We start from the raw sequence: 24865 nt of genomic DNA on the forward strand, positions 1-24865 counted from the left end.
TCCAACGCTCTCCTTTCCCCTCCCGCTTCTCCAAGGCTCTTGCCTCCTGGCGCGCTCCAATGGTCAGCGCTGATTTGGTCAGCTGGTCCATAGACTCCGCCCTGGGCGCTCGGGAAAGTTCGTCTTTCACCGCCGAAGAAAGCCCCTCTTCAAAGAGCATTTGAATGGGTTCCGCCGATAGGTCCCACCCTAATTTATGTATCAACATTGTAAACTCAGTCCAGTACTCACGAACCGATCGGCTACCCTGTTTGCAAGCCATCAATTGTCTGCGCAGCAGTCCCTGTTCAATCTCGCTGGAAAACATCAAATCCATGGCGCGAAAAAACTTCCTCGTGTCCTTCAGCATTTCACTATTCCCTGCCATCAGGGGTCTAACCCAGTCCCTCGCCCCCCCTTCGAGATGGCCAACCACAAACGCCACTCGCGATGCCTCGTCGGGAAAGTCGTTAAACTGCAGTTCGAGAGCATACTGCATCTCTGTCCTAAAGGCTTGGTAGTTCCTGGGGTCCCCCCCAAACTTCTGCACCAAACCTGGCATCTTTCTTGCTAGTGTAGCGCCTTTTGCCTTTTCTGCATCCTGCGCCCTCCTTTCCTCTAGCCTCGCCGTTTGCAGTGCTAGCTGGACTTCCAACACCCTGTACCTTTCTTCCAGGCTTGGACCCTCTCCAGCTCCTCCTGCTCCCCCGGCTCCGGCTGGGTTGCTCATGATGCCTCTCTGCACAAGCTGCTTTCAGGGACTGTCCGATTGCTGTGATGGGATGGTGAGCTGCTTGTGCGTAAAATCCTAGTCCCTCAGAGTTTGGCTAAGTCCACAAACCTCTGTCTGTGACGGAGCTCCTTAAGCATGGCTCCATCAGTCGCTCGTTGAATCGGACAGTGGGCGTTTACGGAACTTCTTCCAGCATAAAAGCTCCTTAACGGAAACGCGTCTTCTGGACTCTCGGCGTGACAGTTTCCGGCGAAGAGTGGGTGTCCCTACAGGAGGTCCTGAAACCTCCCCACTGTTCTCGCTTGAAGTGTCTCTGAGCCCTCCCTCCGACTCACTTTCCCTTGGAACTCCACTTCTCCCCCTGCTGGTCCCCTCCTCAGCTGAATGGTCTCTCTCACCCTCCGTGAGCCCCTTCACCTACTGCGTCTCAGATGGCAGTTCCCTGACATGTTGCTTCTCTCTTTACATTACTGCAGAAATATAGCCCTTCCTTTGTTTCCTTGATAAACGTCTACTCCATACTAGTTCAGCAGTTGCCAACCTGATTCTCACAGGTGTCATGGCATTTAAAACCAAATAAAACAGGCACAAATGTTCTAAGAATAATAAAATCAATGCAACAAACTAAAACAATTAAACCATCCATATAGACTTTGAAGACAATGAAAGAGTTTCATCAGATATAAAATTGATCTTCCAAAGAAAACTAAAATTTCCTTTAAAAATGTTTTCAGTAAGCACCGAAACATCATCACTCTAGACACCTGTCTGATTTCAGCTGGTTATTGATTCCAGATAACTGGACCTGTAACACTAAGACCTTGTTTCTAGTACAGTGGAACCTGTCCCGGAAGCCGAACAATTCAGAACCTGAACTCCAAAAACCCAGAAGTAATTGCTTCCATTTTCGAATGTGCCTTGGAAGTCAAATGGCTTCTGCTGTGTATTTTTCAATGGATTTTGTCAACCGCCCATTGATCCACGGTTTTTGAACATTTCAGAAGTCGAACGGTCTTCCGGAACAGATTACGTTCGAAACTCGAGGTTCCACTGTACAGATTAAGTGCACTGTGTTTTTTATAGAACAGCTTGCCCCGTGTAGCTTTGATGATATGGTTAATTAAGACATTTTTATGTTTGATTATTTTGTATAGCCAGGTAGTTGACAGTTTTAAAATATTATGTTTTATATGTACCTGTCTGTTGTGTTTTGTTTTATAATACTATTGTAAACAAAAATGAAAACAGAACAAAGTGCTAATTCCACCACTTCAGTAAAGGGATGGCAATAAACAATTACATTAGATGCTAAGATCTGAAGTATTGATACATCACAAGTACTTTTTATTCTCATTTGTTTATCAGAATGTAATTTTTATTAATTATCTTTAGAATTTTCTACAGAGATATTTTATGCATATAGTTTTGACTCTATGTTTATTGAAAATGAATAAATTATTTTTTATTTCTTTTAAATTGCAAGTCCTTAAGTATAAAGTGCTGGTGTAAAATATATAGAAGGCAACAATGGGAAGATGGAAGTGCTGAGTGCTACTATAACTATAATCCAGCAATGACATATCTGTTGTCCCCACTGGTGGCAGCCAGCTGAATACATTAAGGATGAGATCTTATGCATATTGTGATGGGATGATGGGCTGCTTGTGCGTAAAATTCCTAGTCCCTCAGAGTTTGGCTCAGTCCCCAAACCTCTGTCTGTAACGGAGCTCCTTAAGCATGGCTCCGTCAGTCGCTGGTAGAATCCGACAGTGGGCGTTTACGGAATTTCTTCCAGCATAAAAGCTCCTTAACGGAAATGCGTCTTCTGGACTCTCGGCGCGACAGTTTCCGGCGAGGAGTGGGTGTCCCTATAGGAGGTCCTGAAACCTCCCCACTGTTTTCGCTGGAAGTGTCTCTGAGCCATCCCTCCGCCTCACTTTCCCTTGGAGCTCCTTCTCTCCCCCTGCTGGTTCCCTCCTCAGCTGATAAGTCTCTCCCAACCTCTGTGAGCCCTTTCACCTCCTGTGCTTCCGATGGCAGTTCCCTGACATCCACCTCCCCTCCAGGGCCCCCTTCACCCCCTCCCCTCCCCTCCTCTGTGGGCGGCGAGGGAGCAAAACCCCTGAAAGAACCTCCCTCATCATCCGAACTCTCGAACATTTCCCTCCACTGGTTGCTGTTTCTGGTTTCTAAGTACTCCTCCTCATCGGAGTCTATTCCTTCTTCCAACTCCGATTCCGAGAATCCTTCCAGTTCCTCCTCCTCGTCGGTGGTGCCAAAGTACTCCCTCCGGAACCTCGCTACTGACTGAGGTTTCCTGGGGAACCTTTGATGGAACGTTTCGATCAAGATCTCGTCATTGACCTCCTCTGCCGTCACCCAGGCGTTTTCCGACTCCGGTTCCCCTTCCCACGCTACCAAATACTCCACCTGATTACCCTTCCACCTGGAGTCGAGGATTTCCGCCACATGGTTGCTGCTTTCCCTCTCTTCTAAGACTGGTCCCCGTGTGGAAACCCCTTCACCTTCCCCTCTATACGGTGACAGTAATGACCTGTGGAATACTGGGTGCAGTTTCATGTGGTTCGGTAACCGGAGTCTGAAAGCCACTGGGTTGACCTGTTGAATGACCTCAAATGGTCCCAATCTTTTGGGTCTCAATTTCTTGCAACCCCCCTTGAACGGCAACCCTTGGGTTGACAGCCACACCTGACTCCCCACCCTTATGGTTTCACCTTCCCTTCTGCTCTTGTCTGCCTGCCTCTTATATTCTTCTTTGGCCCTTTCTAAGTTGAGTTGGAGTTGATGATGGATCGCTTCCATTTCTTCTACAAACTGTTCGGCGGCCGGGACGCTCCATCTCTCCCCTCCTCCCCCTGGAAATGCCCTGGGGTGGCACCCATAATTAGCCAAAAAGGGGCTCATCCCGGTGGACACATTCTCCGCATTATTGTAGGCAAATTCCGCTAGCGCCAACTTTTCGACCCAATCATTCTCTCTGTCATTGACATAACACCTCAGGTATTGTTGGAGGATACTGTTTGCTCTCTCCGCCTGCCCGTTGGTTTCAGGGTGCCTGGCAGTCGAAAAATTGACCTCTACGTGCAGTAAGCTCATGAGCTTCCTCCAGAACCTGGACGTGAATTGTTTGCCTCTGTCTGAGACCACCCTCAAGGGGGCGCCATGCAGCCTAAAAATATGTTCTACAAACAATTTCGCTGTCTCTTCCGCCGTGACTGCATGTGAGCAAGCTACAAAGTGGCACATCTTAGTTAACAGGTCTACTACGACCAAGATGGCGGTTTTCCCCTTGGATTTCGGCAGATCAGTCATAAAATCTATCGATACCGCCTCCCACGGTCGTTCTGGTGTGGGTAACGGTTCTAATAACCCTGCCGGCGCCCGCCTTTCTCCTTTGGCTCGCTGGCATTGGTCACACCCTCTTACATACTCCCGTACATCTTCCTTCACCTTGGGCCACCAAAATTCCCTGGTAACCAACCACATGGTCTTGTGTTGCCCAAAATGCCCCGCTGTGGGGCTGTCGTGCAGCTGTTTGAGTACTCTCCCTCTCAATTCCCCTTCGGGTATATATAGTGCCCCTTTGTAATACAATGCCCCGTTTCTTTCTTCAAAACCTCCGGGGTTTTCTCCCTCTCTCCTTAGACATCTGAGCTTATTCTGGGCGTATTCATCATTTTCCGTTCCCTCTACCAGTTCCCTTTGCCCCACCAATGCCGCCCCACACACCCAGCGGTCCTCTGGGATGATATGTCTCTCTTCAGGTGCTCCCTCCCCCTCCAAATATTCAGGTTTGCGTGAGAGAGCGTCCACCCTGACGTTTTCTGGACCTGGCACATAGCAAATCTCAAAATGGAATTTGGAGAACTCCTGGGCCCACCTCACTTGTCGTTGGTTGAGCACTCGTGCCGTTCTCCAATACTCTAAATTCTTGTGGTCCGTGCACACTTGCACCTTATGTTGGGCACCAATCAGTAAGTGTCTCCATCTCCGGAACGCTTCGTGAATGGCGAGTAGTTCTCGGTCATATACGGTGTAGTTCCTCTCGGATTTGTTCAGCTTACGCGAAAAGAAGGCACACGGTCTCCATTCCGACTTATTGCTCCCTGGCTGAAGCAGCACCGCCCCCACCGCCCGGTCTGAGGCATCAGTTTCCACTCTCATGGGTTTTTGTAAATCCACATGCAGGAGCTGTTCTTCCGAAGCGAATGCCTTTTTCAATTCCTCAAATGCTTGCTCCGCCTCCGCCGTCCAAACAAATTTCTTCTTGCTACTGAGACAGTCCGTAATGGGAGCCGTTAAGTGGGCAAAGTTCTTGATGAACTTACGATAAAAGTTCCCAAACCCTAAGAATCTTTGCACATCCTTTTTCGTTTTCGGTGTCTTCCATTCCAGCACCGCCTGGACCTTGCCTGGATCCATGGCTAATCCCTTGTCTGACAAGCGGTACCCCAGGAATTCCACCTCCTTGGTGTGAAACTGACACTTCTCCAATTTCACCCACAGCTGGTTTGCTTGCAGTTGGCTCAACACTTCCCTGACGTCCTTTACATGCTGCTCCTCATTCTCTGAATATGCTAACACGTCATCTAGGAAGGCCACGCAATTCTTGTAGAGCAGAGGTCCCAGGACATGGTTCATGAACGATTGAAAACATGCTGAGCCTCCTTGTAATCCGAAGGGCATAACGAGATATTCAAAAGCCCCCAAAGGGGTGAACATGGTGGTTTTCCATTCATCCCCCTTCCTTATCTGTATCAGGTTGTATGCCCCCCTCAGGTCCAGTTTAGTAAAAATCTTTCCCTTCCTCACTCTGGTCAAAATGTCATCAATTCTGGGCATGGGGAAAGCCACTGGTTCCGACACTGCATTTAGGGCCCGGTAGTCCACTACAAGTCTCGGTTTATCCGTGTTTTTTTTGTCCACAAAAAACACTGGGCTGCCCCCCACCGCTCTGGACTCTCTGATGAAACCTCGCTTCAGGTTTTTATCAATAAACTCCCTTAACTCCTGCATTTCCCTGTCTGACATGGCGTACAGCTTGCCCACTGGGAGCTGGGCCCCAGGGACTAGATTGATTTGGCAGTCAAAGGCTCTATGCGGTGGTAGTTTGTCTGCTTCCCTTTCGCTGAAGACATTGCTCAGGTCAGCGTATTGTTTGGGCACCTTCCCTTTGTCCGTTACTTCCGTCCCTGCTAGAAAGGCTTTTGCCCCTTCCGGAGCCTTCCCCTCCTTGCAGTGTTCCAGGCAATGTGCTGACCCAAAGGAGACCACTCTCTGATGCCAGCCCACTAGCGGATCATGCAACGCTAGCCAGCTCATTCCCAAAATAACGGGAGCCCCTCCCAAGGTGGCCACATTGAACGCTATTCTTTCGGTGTGCCTGGCCACCCTCATTACCATTGGGACGGTCTGTAGGCTAACTTCTCCTCCCAACAGCTCCCTCCCATCGATCGTGGTCACCTGCAGGGGGTTACTTAAAGGGATTGTCTGTATCTGGTGTTCAGCTGCAAACTCCTTACTCATAAAATTACAGGAGCTGCCTGAGTCCAATAGCGCCTTTATCTTTAATGGGTGTCCATTTGGCAGCTCTAGCAACACCTCTATCACTAGGGCTGGTCTTGGAGGTTCCGGCGTGGGCACTTTTACTGCTCCTTGGCCTGGCTGCTGTGCCCTGACGGTGTCAGCCAGGCGTTGGCTTTTACTTGCTCCTGGACTTCCTCCTCCTTTCCCCCAACAGCTCCCGCCATCCCTTGCCATTCCTTTCTTTGCGGGCAGACTCTGGCAAAGTGACCTGGCTGCTGGCACAGATAACATTTCTTGGCGCTCTTCCCCTCCTTCTTCCGCCCTTCACTGGGATTTGAAACTGCGCACGCTGTTCCAATTTCCATCGGCTCTCCTGGCGGGAAAGTTGGCTCCGGAATCTCTGGAATGCGGAAATCCCTCCAACGCTCCCCTTTCCCTTCCCGCTTCTCCAAGGCTCTCGCCTCCTGGCGCGCTCCAATGGTCAGCGCTGATTTGGTCAGCTGGTCCATAGACTCCGCCCTGGGCGCCCGGGAAAGTTCGTCTTTCACCGCCGAAGAAAGCCCCTCTTCGAAAAGCATTTGAATGGGTTCCGCCGATAGATCCCACCCCAATTTATGTATCAACATGGTAAACTCAGTCCAGTACTCACGGACAGATCGGCTCCCCTGTTTACAAGCCATCAACTGTCTGCGCACCACTCCCTGCTCAATGTCGCTGGAAAACATCAGGTCCATGGCGCGAAAAAACTTCCTCGTGTCCTTCAGGACGTCATTATTCCCTGCCATCAGGGGCCTAACCCAGTCTCTCGCCCCCCCTTCGAGATGGCCAACCACAAACGCCACTCGCGATTCCTCGTCGGGAAAGTCGTCAAACTGCAGATTGATAGCATACTGCATCTCTGTCCTAAAGGCTTGATAGTTCCTGGGATCCCCCCCAAACTTCTGCACCAATCCTGGCATCTTTCTTGCCAGTGGGGAGCCTTTTGCCTTTTCTGCATCCTGCCTTCAGGGACTGTCGGATTGCTGTGATGGGATGATGGGCTGCTTGTGCGTAAAATTCCTAGTCCCTCAGAGTTTGGCTCATTCCCCAAACCTCTGTCTGTAACGGAGCTCCTTAAGCATGGCTCCGTCAGTCGCTGGTAGAATCCGACAGTGGGCGTTTACGGAATTTCTTCCAGCATAAAAGCTCCTTAACGGAAACGCGTCTTCTGGACTCTCAGCGCGACAGTTTCCGGCGAGGAGTGGGTGTCCCTATAGGAGGTCCTGAAACCTCCCCACTGTTTTCGCTGGAAGTGTCTCTGAGCCATCCCTCCGCCTCACTTTCCCTTGGAGCTCCTTCTCTCCCCCTGCTGGTTCCCTCCTCAGCTGATAAGTCTCTCCCAACCTCTGTGAGCCCTTTCACCTCCTGTGCTTCCGATGGCAGTTCCCTGACACATATATACCTGAGATCAGGCTCCATTGAAAACAGTAGGACTTACTTATGAGTAAACATGCATAGGATTGCACTCTTAAGATTGTCTTTATGATAAGGAAAAAATTGGGGTTATACAATGAAATTTTGCTTCAGACAGATAAAGGGAGTACTGTTTCATACAATTGATAATAAATTAATAGATATTCTTGCCTTAAGGTGTGGTGATGGCTACATTTTTGAGTTGGCTTAAAAAAGGTTTGGGGCATATGGATTGAAAGAAAAGACGTAAATGATAAGGAAGGAAATATGTGAGAAATCTAAGTCCAGAAAACCTAAAAGAGGGAAAGGAATAGCAAATGTTTAACTTTTCTGTGGGTTTGTCTACATACTCTACATTTTTTCCATCTGACTTCATACTCTCAGTGCTTCACTAGAAGCTGATGATGAATTATATCTACATGTTCACTGCTAAATGCTTCCGTAAGTTTGTTTCTTTGCAAATGTTTAACTTGCCAACTTATGTTGTCAGACTCTACTTCTACTGCTAAGTAAACTGCTTTCTTCCATTATCTCCTAGATCCATGAAAAACTGCATTACTATGAAAAACAGAGCCCTGTGCCCCTGTTGCATGGCGCATCAGCCTTGGCAGATGATGTAAGTGTCCCTGATGAGACCATTGGCACCATATTTCCCCAAACTGTCTGAAAGCAGAGTATAGAATCAGTATATGAATGGGACCGTGTGAGCTGGGTGTGCAAAGGTTTCCAGCGATTTGTCATCACAGGATTGCTAATGTTGTTTTGATTTTTATTAGACATGTTTCTTTTATAATAACACAACATCTAGATAGACTCTTGTTCAGCCTTGGTACCACAAAAGAAAAATGGTAGGTTAGAAGTCTACAGTGAAGGTGAAGCTGTTAGCTTCTGGTGTGTTATGAGAGTCATAGTAAAGAGGAATGTTTTCTAAAAATAAAGATAAATGATATAGCTGAAGTGCTGACAGAATAAGAAAAATGACTGATAATACTAAAAGAAATGAGGCTTATGAAAGATATAGGAAGGGGTTGTCAGAAAATAGCTGTTTAAAAAAGAAGCAGAGATTTATATATATTAAAGCTTTCCAAATTACTTTCATAACTAAAAACTAAAATCTAGACGGGTTGGCATTGATAGAGTATTTAATTTCCTGCTACTATAATTTTTATTAATAAAAATCAAGCCTGCCTTTTCTGCATTATATGGTGAATTCTACAACCCTGATGAATTGTGTGCACACCTGTATAAACTATGACAGAGCTTGAGGTAGGCAGAATAAAAAGTAAGTTAAACTGATTTAAGTGAAACTCATGCATGCTTGACACAGTGGGAGCACACTCAAGGGCAATATTTGGTACAGTACAGTTTTTTTGTAAACAATCTATAGAGAATACATTGATGGTCTGTGTGGTTGCCCATTGTAATTTCTTGTAGGTAACGGCACTCTAAAAATTTATTTGACATAATCATACACAGAATTGCTTCAGGCCAGTAGAGATATAGACACAATTTTGCCGATTCACTTTCACTGTTGCTGGATGTTCCATCATTGTGAGGTGTTGCAAAATTCAGAACAAGAATGTTTCAAAATGAGAGACACTCTCCCGAGAACATAAAATGTACCCTGTAATTTGTCCTTGTTTCCTTTATTCAAAAGCACGGATGGAGAACCTGTAGACCTCCAGATGATTTTAGAATCCAACTCCCATCACCCCCAGCCAGCATGACTAGTGGTCAGGAATGAAGGGAATCATAGCCCAGCAACATCTGGAGGGTTAGATTCCCCATCTCTGTTCTAATCCTGTAGCAGGCATAACATGTTAAGCCTAAAACTAATTTTCAGATGAGTTGAGTAATCCTGGCATTTGATTAACCTGTTGTATTTTCAGGGTAGTGTTTTGTGATATAGCCCATATATGATTGGGTTTCTTATTGAAGGTGATATTTCAGCCTTTAGAATGCATTTATATCTGGTAACCTAATATAAGCCATGTTCCTGTGATTAACTTGTCTGACATTTAACAAGCTACTTGTCCTGTGTATGTAAACATGATAAAGTTGAGAATATTAGCACTATATGGGCACTCTGCTTCCTTATCCCAGCCCTAAACAGAATAGCTACTGTGGCGATTTGGAAGCAATGTGGATTTCTCCACTTCATTCAGAAGCTGTTTTTTATAGACAGTGTCAATGGTTGATCCAGTCATTTTTACAAGCAGCCCTTTGTCTGCACGCAAAGGACCATTCACTCAGATGAAGTGCAGGGATTTGCCCTCATTGCTATAAATCAGAATGTGATCTGGGTGTGCGGGTGCCAGATATGATTACTTTAGTCAAACTCAGTTGAAAGACCTGGCCAGAATTTAGCATAAGGGCCAGAAAATGAAGAGTAATGATTGATAGTCTGTTTTTCTTCATGCTGAACACACTGGAAAGTAATGACCTTGAACAGGATTGATTCCTGGTTGTCACTGACACGCTGAGTAAAACAATGCTCTTGCTAATGTTCTTTGTGTCACTTCAATCCCCTTTGCAGCTGGCTGAAGAGCTGCAGAGCAAACCACTAAACAGTGAGATCAGAGAATTGTTGAAACTACTGTCAAAACCCAATCTCAAGGTGAGGATGTGTTGCTTGCACCTGTTGAAATGAACACATGGTTGCTTCGCTCAGCTTTCAAAGTCTGCTAAGGATTTTCCTGTATATTTATTGAGTCCATGTGGATATTCAAAACTGCAGGATTTCCTTAAGTAGTTTAAAAAGGGCTCTATCACACATATTTGCAAAACAATTGTAGTGTATGAGTGCAATTGGATATTCTGGTGGAAAAAAATGAAGTCTGTGTTGCTTCATCAGCAGTTGCTTCATCAAGATGATGCAAGATGCATCATCTTGCATCTAAGCAGGCCTTTGGGGGAGCGCTAAGTCGAAGCAACTTCCCCTTTTTTTTTTGCATGACAAATATGCCAATAAGAAATAACCTGACAAATAAAACTTTTATTATGAGTATTTTGCTTGTTACCATTGTCTGCAAGACGCAGGTAGCAGCAGACTACATAGTTACAGGTAGCCTCCACTTGCTTGTATTTGTAGCTAATTCCATTAAGACACATTTTGCGCTTCTTCCTGTCCCTTGTTACTCTCTGTTCTGCTTTTTTTCTGTAGGAGTGCAGAAACAAGGAGTGCTGGCAGACCACTGTGGCACTCTTGGGAGAGAAAGTAAAATGCCATAAACAGTTGTACAGATCTAACATTGCCTGAATATGAAGGCAAGACATATGCTACATATAATACCTTAAGGCAGTCTCTCTTCCATACAGTTTTCTATCGTAATGTACACACACACACAAAAACCCCAACAACTGGGGAAACAGCCAAGTTCTTCCATTCAATAAATTTATACTGATTAAAGATATACCTCTGTTAAATTTCAGTGTAAATTGTGCCAAGTTTAATTTTGTTTTAAAGCAAATTCCTTCTCAGTTACCACTCTGAATAGTTTTAATGAACATTTTAATAAAGCACCAAAGCTTATCAAATATCAAATTCTATATATTCCTCAAAGGACTGTGTGCTGATATTACTTGCACCTGCCATTTCTAAGAATGGGGCAGCTCTTACAACCACTGCAGTCGCAGAGATAGCTGCTGCAGGCTGTATCCCAGTAGAAGCTGGTTTACACAGAAGCCATTCCATACAATCCTCTGCATGCTTCCATGGAAAGAAAATGCAATTGTTTTGCATGTATGAGGCAGCCAGAAGCTGAACTGAGTTTCCTTCTTTAAGAATTGTCACAATAGGGTCAGCAGAGACACACAGAGGTGTATTTGGCAGCTACTGCACAGTGTAGAACTCTTTGTTGCCTGGAGCCAGACAGTAAGACTTTTGGCTTTTGATAGGTAGAAATACAGAGGGTGCAGTTTTATTGCCTCTTTAAATTGCAATTATTTATCCTGAAATCACTTGCTAGGAGTTGCAGATAAACATATTTCCAAAGGCCCTTTATCCTCTTGCAACTCACCACCCTGGGAAATTTATCTAAATTAATTGCCTGAATATCTTAAACAGTTGTTGGGGTGGAAGCAAGTTAATTGGGCAAATTGTTGGGAAATGTATTGGGGGGGGGTATTTTTGTGTCCCCTAAGTGAATCCTGGGTAATCAATATGAACTGGGATTAAAATTCCAAATAAACCATACCTTCACAGAACGACATCTAAGCCAAAGAATCTAGTGGATTTCAAAATACATGCCATCCTTTGCTGGATGAGCTTCATGGTTAATTACAAGTTTTTGCTCCAAGCCAGGAAAATACTATTACACTATTGGCTTGTCTCTCCCTCAGTGGTTTCTTTTTGGCTTCAGTGGATTCATAAGAAACTTTGGGTAGATTATTATAAGCATTAATTACAGGCCAAAGCAGAATGTTCCATGACATATTTGTTAATCATACCCTTATTTGAAACAAAGATATTACACTTTCATAGGAAGCAACTAAAATAGAAACATTATTCGTGTAAAATACACTTTGGCTGTACTGCTTAATACCAAAGAAGCCTATGGCCCTGATGCAGTAGTTGGCAAGGATAGAAGTGATCACAGTTTAACCTGCTGCAAAACCAATTATTTGTGGTTGCTGAGCTCATACGCAAGGTCTATTGAAATGCTTGTGGATTTCTGGATCTGGATGTTAATGAGGCTGGTGCATACCTGCCTGGAGGTTGTCACGAGTGTCGATAAAGTGGAAGTTGCATTGGTCTTCCCCGGATCAGTGGTCTGCTAGTGGGAGAACTGCTCCTGCCTTTGATTAGCTTTGCACTTCAGCTCCTTAAGTGTTCTACCATTATATATAAAAAGATGTTGTATGAAATGAAGTACACTGTTTTGACCTGTCTCAGTTTGGTATATGAATTGCCTTTTGTGGAGTAAAACATAAGCTTCTTATGTTATATTTATTTATACATAAATAACTGGGTACTCATGGCGTGTCAGGTTGCTATGAGTGAATTTGAAAATCTGTGCACATAAATCAAGCAACAGATCTGTCTCTTTGAAAACTGTAAAGCCAGAAAACAACAAATCAAATAGCTATCTCAGATCACTCAGGAAGGAAAAAGAAAATGACATAATTGTCCTCTTGGATGTTTTATTTTAAGAAATTAACCCTGAACTATGTACAGATCATTTAGATGGAGCAGCAAAAATGATGTTCCCTTTATTGCAACATTTATATCTGTTACAGATTCAGGTGTCCTTTTTATTTTATATAATATCATAATTGCAGATACAATTTGCATACAACCAGAGCAAAACAACTACAAGTAACCAAAATGCTCGTTTTCTCCTCGAAGCAATTTACAAGCCTGCAGAAATTGTCTGACTAGAGATCATGGCAGCATATATGTCTGCTTCAGCTGTGAATGGCTCTGCAATGTTATTGTTTAGGGTTTTGTTTTGTTTTATAAAAAGGAACTTGATAATTAAAGGACAAAGTATTCTATCAGATGCAGTTGTCCCATTAGCACAATGGCCTCTACCTGTGCAACAGGGCTGCTCCACCTCCCCCTTCAAATCTGAGAACCCTCAGAGCAGCTTGGGGTTGGGGAGAAGAGAGAAAGAGGGGAAGTCTTCCTGCACAGACAGAGATCCTTGTGCTTCGGGGATAATTTCATTGGACACTACCCAAAGCACCTGATGATTGAAAAACTCATTTTTATCCTTCTGAAAGAATGGAAAACTGAATTAGTAAAATGGTGGCAAGAGGTGCAGTCGGGAAGAATTTTAAACAGATGGCATGAAGTGTGAACTTTAAGAATAGCTAGACAATCCAAAGTATATCCTTAGGTTACTAGCCCTGAGCAGGAGGAAGCAGGAGTGTAAGAAGGCAAAAAGTCACTACTTTTGTGTTGACTATCTCTGTATGACTAACAGTTCTGACTGGTGGATGTAAAGCGTTCAAAATATTTTCAGGATTTGAAATTGCCTTTTTTTGTTACAGGAAGTTACATGCAACAATAAAACTGAAATAGTTAAAGGAGAAAATAGCCTAATATGATTTCAAATAATATATATACAAATATAAATATGCAGCTGAGTTACACTAGTGGCATTTTAATACCCCTAATCAGTATTCTTTTGACAGTGTCAGGAGCAAGTAATAGCATTGGAGTGGAGTTATTGTGATCATCCCCACTTTGTAAACTTCTGAATTAGAATTAGGAACAGGCATTTTAAATGTTTCAGAGAATTGTAGAGTTTGGAAGGGACAATAAGGGTCTTCTAGTCCAACCCCCTGCAGTGCTGGAATCTTTTGCCCAAAAGTGGGGCTTGAACCTATTACCATGAGATTAAGAGTCTCATGCTCTACCAACTGCATTATTCTTCTTTACAGAGCTATGCATTGTGAAATGATAAATGATCAATGCTTTAATCTGAAAAATATTGTACCACATCTAGACATGGCAAGGTTTCTCAGTACTCATCTCCAGCTAGATCATGTCTAAGAATTTAGTTGAACATCAATATTTATATTTAGGTAGTATAGGAATTTGAATCATACCTCCTTTAAAGTTCTAAATATGGAACATGTTTATATTAATGAATCATACACATAGAATTGTAGCTAAAAAAAAATAACTTTTCCAGAGCTGCCTGTGTGAATATGATCTTACTTTTAGATTGTGAAACTGGAAATGTAGAAGATTTTCCAATAGCATCCTCTGATGTAAAGACAAGTTGTAAGGTACACACAGTCTTTGTTCATGGAAAGAAAATGAAAAGATTAAAGACTTCAGCTTGCATGGGATAACTTCCTCTTTATTCATGCCTAAGGAATTTACAATTGTATTATAGTTTTGCCAACTTTAATAAAAGGTGTCCTCCAAACCCAAATGAAGGAAAAGATGTAACAAATATTCTTTTGCTCTCTCCCTGCTATGTTCAAACAGTTTCAGAGTGTGTTTCCACTTTCTTTTCAAATAGGTGTAGCTTACTCCAGTAGTAACTTAAGCAGACAAGTACTTCACTACTGAACTGCTCACACTTCCAGTTAAGAAAGAAAGTACTGTCCATAGGCTGAGACAAGAATGTAGCACCAGACAAATGGTCAGATGTGAGCCCTGCAATAGTAATAGCAAAACTGCATTAGTGGTAAACTTCCATTTTATCAAGGTCTAATTGTGAATTGGGTTTTTTTAATATGATTTTTTTAGGCTTTGCTTTCTGTGCATGATACTGTTGCCCAAAAGAACTATGACCCAGTGCTGCCTCCCATGCCTGATGATATTGATGATGAAGAAGACTCTGTGAAAATAATCAGGCTAGTGAAAAATAGAGAACCGCTGGTAAGTTTTTTTAAAAAACCCAATAACAATAAAATCATACCTGGGACTCAAAAATATGAGCCAGTGTCATTGCACAGTTGTGCACAAATTATACACTAATAAGGGGGACTTTGAAATAACATTTCTGCATGTTAGAGGAAAGGCTATGAGTGTCTCTCGGAATGGGGTAGGAAATGTAGGAAATTGATGAGGTGCTAATAAATATGAGTGGTGCACAAAATTTGTGCTCCATTATGACCAGCAACCTTTTCATTGACACTGAGCTGAACAGATGTATTGGTAAGGCAGCTACGGCAATGGCTTGCCTCTTCAAAAGTGTATGGGAAAATGTAATGCAATGGCTAATACCAAGATTAAGATCGACCCTGCTTACATATTACATATTAAGCATGCTGCTTTATCGAAGTGAGTTGTGGTCAAAGTTGTGTGGGAATCCCTTGCAGACAACTGCAGTGCCTGGAGACAGGCAATCAGGTTGTGTATGCACAGCAGTGACCAGAGGAACAATGACCACCAGGCAGTAGAAATTATTGCGGTTCAGAGATATATTCCAGCAGCTAGGGGAAAGCACTTCAGCAAGGCTGGTTAGGTATATGGTCTGGGGAGAGAGGTGTGACCTGGGAAGAGCTCAGAAGGATATATAGGGAGGCCTGGAGGGCTGCATTCAGTCTCTGAGCCTGATATTCCCCACCCCTGGCTTACTGGCTCTCTGGGCTGATAGGAGATCGGATCAGATTTAGATTACAAAGTTCAGTTTCCATTTCAACCCATCTCTGCTGCCACAAATCACTGCAGAGAAAGCTTGGTGGTGGTAATTTGTAGTGTGAATGAAAGTAGTAACTCATTCCTGTAGGCTTCCACACCAGCCATCTCCTACATATGTCTTTGTTCATGCTGCTGCACTTGTCTTGTACCTGTTTTATAATTGCAAAAACAGTTACCGTAATGTAGGAAATATTCCACTTTTTAAAAACACTGAATCCTTCACCATGTGTTTTCCAAAGCAGTACTGAAATGTAGAATGGTTTTCAGGTCACTTAATTTTGCTTGGTGAAACTATCCAAGATTCCCCAAGATGCCTTAGTCCAAATAGTAATTACTGTGTTCTAAAAAGGGATGTTCTTTTAAGCACAGATAATGTGGGAGATGTGGAAAACTCCTCTGAATGTAGTCTTTTAAAACAAAAACAAAATCTGGCCTCTTGCAGTCTTCTATATGTAGTGTTAATGTTTTCATTGTTCAGTACTCGAACACCTGACAAATACTTTAACACCCAGGGAATAGAGGGGTCCTGATAACTTCATTTGTAAAGACAGGAATCTCAAATATAGTTACCTTCCTCAAGTTACTGAATGGTTGCTGATAGAAAACTGTTCAGTGTAGCCCAGCATTAAATCATAATAATGTTTCAATTTATTTTTAAAGGGAGCTACTATTAAAAGGGATGAACAGACTGGAGCTGTTGTTGTGGCTCGAATAATGCGTGGAGGTGCTGCAGATAGAAGTGGTAAGAATGTTTAAAAGTGTGATTGCTGGGATGTGATGGCCAGCCTAGTGCTTCAGATGAATTCTAAATTGCTTGGTAAAAGTAGGTAATTGCATCCAGAAACCTTTTTGTGGTTTCTGCCATGTATATTATTTTAGATTATTGTGATAGGATCTCTGATAGGATTTTGGTATTATGGATGCAATTTAGCAGTTTGAAAATTATCTCATTAGTGAAATATATTTAGAAACTCAGCAAGAAGGAAGGTATCAAATCAGCCTCTCTGTATCGCAGTTTCACAGTTGAGCACTTCTGTGCACTAAGCATTTATATGCTCTCCTGTAACAAAGGTTCTCCGGGCAGAAAGATTAAAAACAATCACATTACAATAAAACTATAGTAATATTAAAATAAACAACTACAAACACAATTCTCTTTTGCCTTACCAAAGAGAGAGAGAGACAGAAAGAAAGACCTTGCTATAAAATTACATTTGGGTAGAAGAGAAGTAGAAATCTGTTGTGCTTTGCAGAGTAGGAATGACCATGACTTGAAACAGTGTTAGATATGCACAATTGTATTGAACTTTAAAATGGTTATTAAACAAATATGCTCCACAGGTCTCATTCATGTTGGCGATGAACTTAAGGAAGTTAATGGAATTCCTGTAGATGATAAAAAACCAGAAGAAATTATACAAATTCTGGTAGGTTACAAATGGAATAATTTAAGGTAGTTGATGATGAGCTTATGGGTTGTGTTACAACCCCTGGCACGTGATGGAGGCAGGAGCGAAGAACTTTGGGAGACAGGCATAGTCCTCAGTTTTTTCCTCCTGCCTGACTTGGCCTTTCTTCTTGCATTGGTTATTTTTATATCCTTTATTTCTTGGTTCATTAACTCTTTGATAGATCAAGAGAGGCTATTCACTTCTTTATTTTATGGTTTTGTTTTTTAAAATCCATAACAATTTATACACCACTTGATTGTAAACACTCTGTTAACAAACTTTTGCATAAATTATCAGAACGTCTCTGTTTTTAGGACAGAAGAGAATATCGTAGCACAGCCTATTATAAAGAGGTACTAAGATGTTAATCACATCAAGTTAACTAGCACTACAAGTTACATTAGCTCTACCTTCCTTATTGTTTTTCTTTAACTTGTACTGAATGCTTTAATAATTTGTTTTTCACATCCTTTTAGTCCCAGTCGCAAGGAGCCATTACATTTAAAATTATACCCAGTATCAAAGAAGAAACTGCATCTAAAGAAGGAAAGGTAAGAGGTCCTTTACTCAGAAAAAGGGACTTACTGAGATTGCTGGCTGAAATATATTTTGTACCCATATGTAAATGTGTTTCACAATTGTATTTTTACGCATGTTGTTTGTATGCCAATAAGCAATAAAAACGGAGACTGGGAGTTGTAATAAGACATTTAATTACAAATAAGGCCGCCTTCTTCCAGATCTTCATGAAAGCTCTGTTTGACTATGATCCCAGTGAGGATAAAGCAATTCCCTGTAAAGAAGCTGGACTTCCTTTCAGAAAAGGTGATATTCTTCAGATCATGAGCCAGGATGATGCAACTTGGTGGCAAGCCAAGCTTGAAGGTAATGCCAATCCCAGGGCAGGCTTAATTCCTTCAAAGCATTTCCAAGAAAGGTGAGCAGTTTCTGATTTCTCTGATACTTAAAATGTGATCAGTATATCTTTGATATAATTGTTATGCCTGCACTTATGGATTATAAGGTCAATAAACTTTCAAGTTTTGTCTTATGGTAAAATGTCTGAACTTCGTAAGTTGTTGCCCAAGTAGTTTGGTTTTCTTTATTTGTCTATTCACATTAATAATGACAAAACCTTATAGAATATTTGTGATCCACCTTGGAAAGGAGAAACATATGGAAAATAGTACATTGGTATCTGTATCTTTATTGATGTACTATGCATGAATAACAACTGCAGCTGTGTTTGGAGAACATAAAAAACGCTTCTAGGATTTAATTTCATAGACTTTGAGTAGACTGTATTGTTTAGGAATATGTCTTCTAAAAATCAGGATACTTTGGAAAAGACCGATATGGAGTGTTAATCTCAAAATAGCTATGAAAATTATAAAGAGTTTTGCTTCTCTCCCCCCCCCCTTTCCCCCAAATCATTTTATAGGAGGCTTGCACTAAGAAGATCAGATGTACAGGTTCAGCCCTTGAAAGTTTCCAATAGAAAATCATGTAAGTTTGTTTAGAAATTGTACACCTTCGTTCACACAATTATGTCCTGTATCAGCTCTTTTTAAGATAAGCTGCTGGTATCTTAAGATATATCAGCAGGCCGAAATCTGTGATGCTGTAGGAATGGGATTTTCGTTAAAGAAAATGGTTTACACCTGCTTCCGACATCAATACTTATGCAAAACCTATTCCCTACAGTGAATAAAATAATAAATATGCCAATCTCTAATTATTGGAAGGGCATTCTTAATGACTCACTGGGTATTTAAATACTACACAAAGGGGACACATGTGAAGTCAGTGCTTTTTTCAGGCTCAACCATCTACTTTTGAAGCATAGTCCAACAATATCTGGAGGTTGTGTGAAGCTGCTTTGGAGTATGTTTTTAGAACATATCAATAAATATCATGCTGATATATGATCTATTACCACTCTTATATGCTTATCAAATTTTCTTTCTGGTTTTTTTATTAGAACTGAATTGGACTTATAAGAAGTGGGTTTGATCCAAAATATGCAAAAACATTAAGGCATATGTTTTAAAATGTAGCAAGAATATTCTAGCAAGTACTTTTTCTGTGTGCCTAATTAGAATTATAGCCAAAGCAAATGATGTGAAAGCACAGTATCTCTCATCATGGACTAAAAATAGCATGTTTGAAGGTTTCAGAGTTCTAGTTTTTTAAAAAAACACAGTAGTTCATTCTTCTGTAGAACAAAGACAGTAACATTACTCTAAACCAAATCATTTCATTGGTGTACTTGAAGTTGGACAGCAAGATGATGAGCCACTTTCTGTGAGGTTTTGGAAAATTAATATAAAATGGTTGCATGGAATTGTGTGTGTGTGTTGCAGGTCAGGAGCATGGAGAAACAGTCATTTATATTTGTGAACTGGTTCTATTTCTGACATAGGATAGCACTGGACTACATTTGCATGAAATTGGTGACATTTGTTATATGGTGTAACTTATGCACGTGTCCTTAAACTTGTCGTTCATTTGATGTAATATGTCTTCAAAAGAGAGCATGAACCATCAGTAATTAAAATCAGTTAGACTAATACTGGCCAAAACAACTTCTGTCCAACAGAACCATGATTTTTACCATGGTAGTTTGCTTTTATATTTAAGCTGTATCACATGTGTTCTCATTCATATGACTAATAATAACTTAATATTGTTAATCCATAATTAGCATTGTGTAATGGATAGGGTGGTTAATCTCTGAAAGACCTAGTTACGTGTATAACCACAATAAAATAGTAATTTTGATATTAAATATAAACTGAATTATATACTTTTTAAAATTTTCACTAAGTGTGAGAGAAGAAATATTTAATCACTGTCAAATGTATTTATATAGTTCAATATCAATATCATGTGACTTAGTATGGTGTGCATTCAAGCAAGATGCAACCTATTTTATAATTTTGAGAATTAATTGTGCACAATTCAAATTTTTATGTGGCGCCCAAACACTGAAGGTAAAACTCATTTTGTCGAATTCTACACTGTGTTCACTCTGTGTAATAAAAGCAACTCCTTATACCACTATCTGTTTTGTCAGCAAGCCAAACACATCTTCATTCTTCTTTCAAACCTAGTATTCTTCCTGACATTTAGTGAGGAGTCTTCCTCTAATAATCCCTACTATTGCAAGGACGGCAAACTTTGACCTCGCTTTTTATGCCTATTTGCAGTCCTAAATTATATAAAGTCAGTGTCATCTTGTCTTGGGTCACTTGCTGCTATGGTGACGGCATTAACACAGGCTTCATATTTGCAGTTTGCTGTCTCATCAAACAGAAGAGCGCATTTGATGAATTTCAGTATTTTTGCCTAAAAGTTATCCGCTTAAAAAAATACATTAGCATTTTTTTGTTTTTATACATTCTCACGCAAATCTTTTTACGTACAAATTTTGTTAAATGTTTTCGATATAGCTTGGAAATTCAATTTTATACCTTAAGATTTTTATACATCCATGAAAATCTTAGTGATCCTGCTTATGATAGTTTGTCAGTTGATGCTCATTTATAAAATGGAGCTGCAGTGCATTGTGATGCAGGCAAGTGACTGAACTGAATGACTCCTACTTTCCCCCAAATATACTGGATAGAGTCATGCATCTGTTGTGCATAGCAAATGGCAAACATTTAGAACCTTGTCGCAAAGCAGTTGCGTGTTCAACTAATAATGAAACAGATCCTTGATATAAATCATCAGTTGTGTTCCAATTTACTTTCAAGTAATTTGTGTTGGCGCTGTGGGTTAAACCACACAGCCTAGGACTTGCCGATCAGAAGGTCGGCGGTTTGAATCCCCGCGATGGGGTGAGCCCCCGTTGTTCAGTCCCAGCTCCTGCCCACCTAGCAGTTCGAAAGCACATCATGTGCAAGCAGATAAATAGGTACAGCTCTGGCAGGAAGGTAAACGGCGTTTCCGTGCGCTGCTCTGTTTCGCCAGAAGCGGCTTAGTCATGCTGGCCACATGACCCGGAAGCTGTACGCCAGCTCCCTCGGCCAATACAGCAAGATGAGCGCCGCAACCCCAGAGTTGGCCACGACTGGACCTAATGGTCAGGCGTCCCTTTACCTTTACTAATTTGTGTTACTTCATCAGCTCAGTTCTTTTGTCAGTTTCCTTTCTGTGCATCCTACAACTAGATTTCTTTTGCATGCTTAATTTTTTCTTTATCCATTCTAACCAAACTTGCCTTTCCATCTTAGAAAAATATATAAGAAGGTGGAACCATAATTATTATTATTTGTAGTGTGGCATGCTCCTGTTCAGTACACACATGTACACAGCCTTTTTTCCTCCACCCCCAGTCAGCCAAGATTTTGTTTCAGTCACATTTTAGTAATTTTGTATTGTACATTGTTTTAAAATCTACTGTTTATTTTATTTTATTTTATATTTTATTTTATTTTAATCTTGTCAAGTTGCTTTGAGATTTTCAATAGAAAGTGACTGAATAATCATTAACATAATATTGCTCATCGAGCATGCTCAGTCTTCAGTGTGCTGTTTTGGAGTTTCTTGGCTATTTCCTCCCATAATGCCCCCCCCCCGAAATCTCCATTTTGTGCTGTTTTAGCTGTATAAGGGCTTGATAGCTAAGAACTGAGATGGCTAACAGTATTTATAATTCATGCCAAATATAAGTAGGCAACGTTATGGAACTGAAATGTTGGATACTTTGGTTCACATCAAAGTAGCAGGTACCCGCATCGGTGACTAATAATAATGCAACTTCATGCATTGTGCTCCATGCAGGAAGCTTTCCTGTTGATGTAGTCTCCAAAGAGGTCCAAGAATGCTAGTGGAAATCTGGTCTCTCCTTGTGAATGCAAGGGGCTTTCATGGTAATGATCTGGCCAAGGTTTGGGTTAACAGATCTTACACACTGCTCAGTTCATAAATGCAACACCCTTAATAGTTCAGGTGGGAAAATTTATCCTCATTGAAAAAATAAATTCTGAAGAAGGCTTTTCTTCCCCAGTAAGTATTTGTCCTCTTCTTCATTTCTTTCTCAGCTAAGCAACTAAGCTCTTCCTGGGTTCAAAGAAGGCGGGCTATGACAAATTTAGCAGGGGCCTATAATTTAATTCTTTCTTAACAGCGCAATCCAAAGTGTTTGGATTTGGCAGATCTTGGGCTTTCTCGGCTGAGGGGATAATGGTATTGCTCTGTAAGAGCAACTCTCATAATACATTCTATCATTTGTATAGAGCACATATATGAACTAATCCTTTGCCTCTTAAGAACGCATTCAAGTAGGTGTCCTGTCCCTTGTGATTGTGACTTCCTTGTATTGTAAAGGGACAAGAATCTGAATAACTACATGCATGTGCCCTTTAAAACTGATATGCATGTGTGTTGTGCTCTGATATCTGTACCATAGTATGACATTTCATCAGAAGCTACCTGTGTAAAGTAATGATGCTTGATCAAGGAGCAATAAAAGTGGTACTAGCAGAAGTTGTGTCTTTGGTGAAAGGGGAGACTTTGATGGACAAGCAGGCAGAGAAATGAGCCCAAAGAAAGTTTGTTTTACTGCATTGTAAGTTGTCTTTGGGATGTGTCTAATAAACTAGGGCAGGGGTGGGGAGCCTGTCGCCCCCATATGTCACTGAACTACAGCTACCATCCTTCATGACCATTAGCCATACTGGCTAGGGCTGATGGGAATCAGAGTCCAGCAACATCTGGAGAACCTCAGGTTTCCTACTTCTGGGCTCAGACAGAGCTTTCCAAACTGTGTGCCACGACACATTAGTGTGTCAGCTGCAGTGTGTAGGTGTGTTACACAAATACTCCCTGTGCTCTTTTAAGGGGTTAGTTTAACCTCTGGTTTGTTAATAAAACTGAATTACTGCGTCACAAAATGAGACATGTCTAAAAAGAGTGTCACCAATATGAAAAGTTTGGAAAGCTCTGGGCTAGAGGAAGTCTCTGGATGAAAGCAACAACCTGTAGACAACTTAACTTCAACTTAAGAGTGTAACCATTTCAAAATTACATTTGAAAACCCAGTGACTCTTACTTATGATGCTAAGCAGAACATGACTAGTTAATGTGTTGTTTTTTCATCCCAGGACTGGTGCAAATCTTTCTGTCTCTTAAACAGTGTTAGGGGAACATAGCCTTTGCATACACACCAAAAAACCTTACACATTTTGAAAGCGAGGTTCTGTCATTTCCCACTCCCATAAAAGAAATTGGGGTACAGGCTTTTGCAGCAAAACGTTGAACGTGCAGTGCATCATACTTCTGCAAAATATGATCTTAACCTGTTCTTTATATTACTCAGCTCTGTTTTTCCCATTTTATTATGTGCTGAATATAATGTAAATCATGTCTGCTTGTCTTTTGGCTGTTCTAAGCTGAGGAAACAGTTGAGTGTGGTAGGTGTTTTCCCCCCCTTTTATTCTTCCATTATGTCTTCAGTCCATGTAATTACTTTGCATCCTATTTCCCCCCTTTTGCGCTTCTCAGAGGAAATTGAAGGTACATGTACAAGTTCCCCTGCTGGGCTGCAAGTGTGATGGCTTAAAAACTAAGTATTCTAGGTCATCACAGTCTTAGAGGCAATTAGAAAATAATCCATATAGATAGCAGTATATGTAGTCATAACAGCCAGTTGCTTTGTTGTTGCTGGAATAGTTGTTCCAGTCCTGAGAATCGTGGTAGCAGAAGACTGTGAACATGTTGCTTTCTGCACGTAGTTCCTACAGCACAGTATTGGCATGTATGCATGAAGATTCCTGTGGGGTAAGGCACAGGGATCCACATGTGTTATCCCATTGTCAGATGTGGTTTCTTCCTTTGTATTTTCCCTTCTCCTCACATAGCAGGAATTTTGGGGGCCCAACACAACAGATCTGCCTGTTTCTGCACATGGGTCAAGTATGCAGAACAGGAGTGAATGTGTGCTGAAACCTCTGAATGTTAGCAAAGTAACATAACTGAACAAAGCAGATATGTTAACACAAGACATTTCCATGGAGCTAAAGATGATGTCAATCCTATTGCATGGCTCTCATAGATTATCTTTCTTAAATTCAAACTTTGACACTGAATAAAGTGGATCTTTTCCAGTCATTAGGGGTGCAATTTTGGAACACAGCTTGACAGATGCTTTACTGCTGTGGTGTCAATCTTTGGGGGACTTTTCACTTGCAGCATACATTTAAACAGTTGCAGCTCATTGATTTCTTTAGATAGGTTATCTATCTATCTCTCTGTATATACCCAAAAGCTGTAAAGTATTTTGTTAGACATTTGGTATATTAAAATAGGCACCAATACTATTTTATACCTAAGAAGTTATATTCATTAAAAATACCCTTTCTGTCTGATCCATTGAGCCAAATACAAAAACTCCTGATATTCTTTGTAGATTTCTTTACCTTTGTGTTTCAGCTGTTGTATTTTTTATCCTACATTAAAATATAAACTAGAACACCTTTTAAAATCACTTCTTTATTTTCTGTCATGAATAAGGCAATAAAACAGTGAAAAGTTAAATATGCATGTTGCTGTACTCCAAAATCTCTTGCTCAACTTCAGAACAACACAGTGATT

General features: G+C 41.4%; 1 protein-coding gene across 12 annotated transcripts in view; it reads left to right on the forward strand.

Annotated features, from left to right (window-relative positions):
• The window catches only part of MPP7 (MAGUK p55 scaffold protein 7), a 98600-nt gene that overhangs the window by 47411 nt on the left and 26324 nt on the right, over positions 1 to 24865 (forward strand). For 10 of the 12 annotated variants that reach the window (XM_053410600.1, XM_053410601.1, XM_053410604.1 and 7 more), the window contains 9 exons: positions 8250 to 8327; positions 10248 to 10328; positions 14919 to 15050; positions 16476 to 16557; positions 17157 to 17242; positions 17743 to 17817; positions 18007 to 18203; positions 18708 to 18772; positions 23665 to 23685. In XM_053410600.1, coding sequence (XP_053266575.1) covers positions 8250 to 8327; positions 10248 to 10328; positions 14919 to 15050; positions 16476 to 16557; positions 17157 to 17242; positions 17743 to 17817; positions 18007 to 18203; positions 18708 to 18772; positions 23665 to 23685 — 817 coding nt within the window. The remainder of the gene's footprint in view (positions 1 to 8249; positions 8328 to 10247; positions 10329 to 14918; positions 15051 to 16475; positions 16558 to 17156; positions 17243 to 17742; positions 17818 to 18006; positions 18204 to 18707; positions 18773 to 23664; positions 23686 to 24865) is intronic. The other 2 variants (XM_053410605.1, XM_053410606.1) reach the window with 1 other exon arrangement.

Source organism: Podarcis raffonei, chromosome 12 (genome assembly GCF_027172205.1).
Source record: "Podarcis raffonei isolate rPodRaf1 chromosome 12, rPodRaf1.pri, whole genome shotgun sequence".
In the NCBI taxonomy this organism is placed as follows: domain Eukaryota; kingdom Metazoa; phylum Chordata; class Lepidosauria; order Squamata; family Lacertidae; genus Podarcis; species Podarcis raffonei.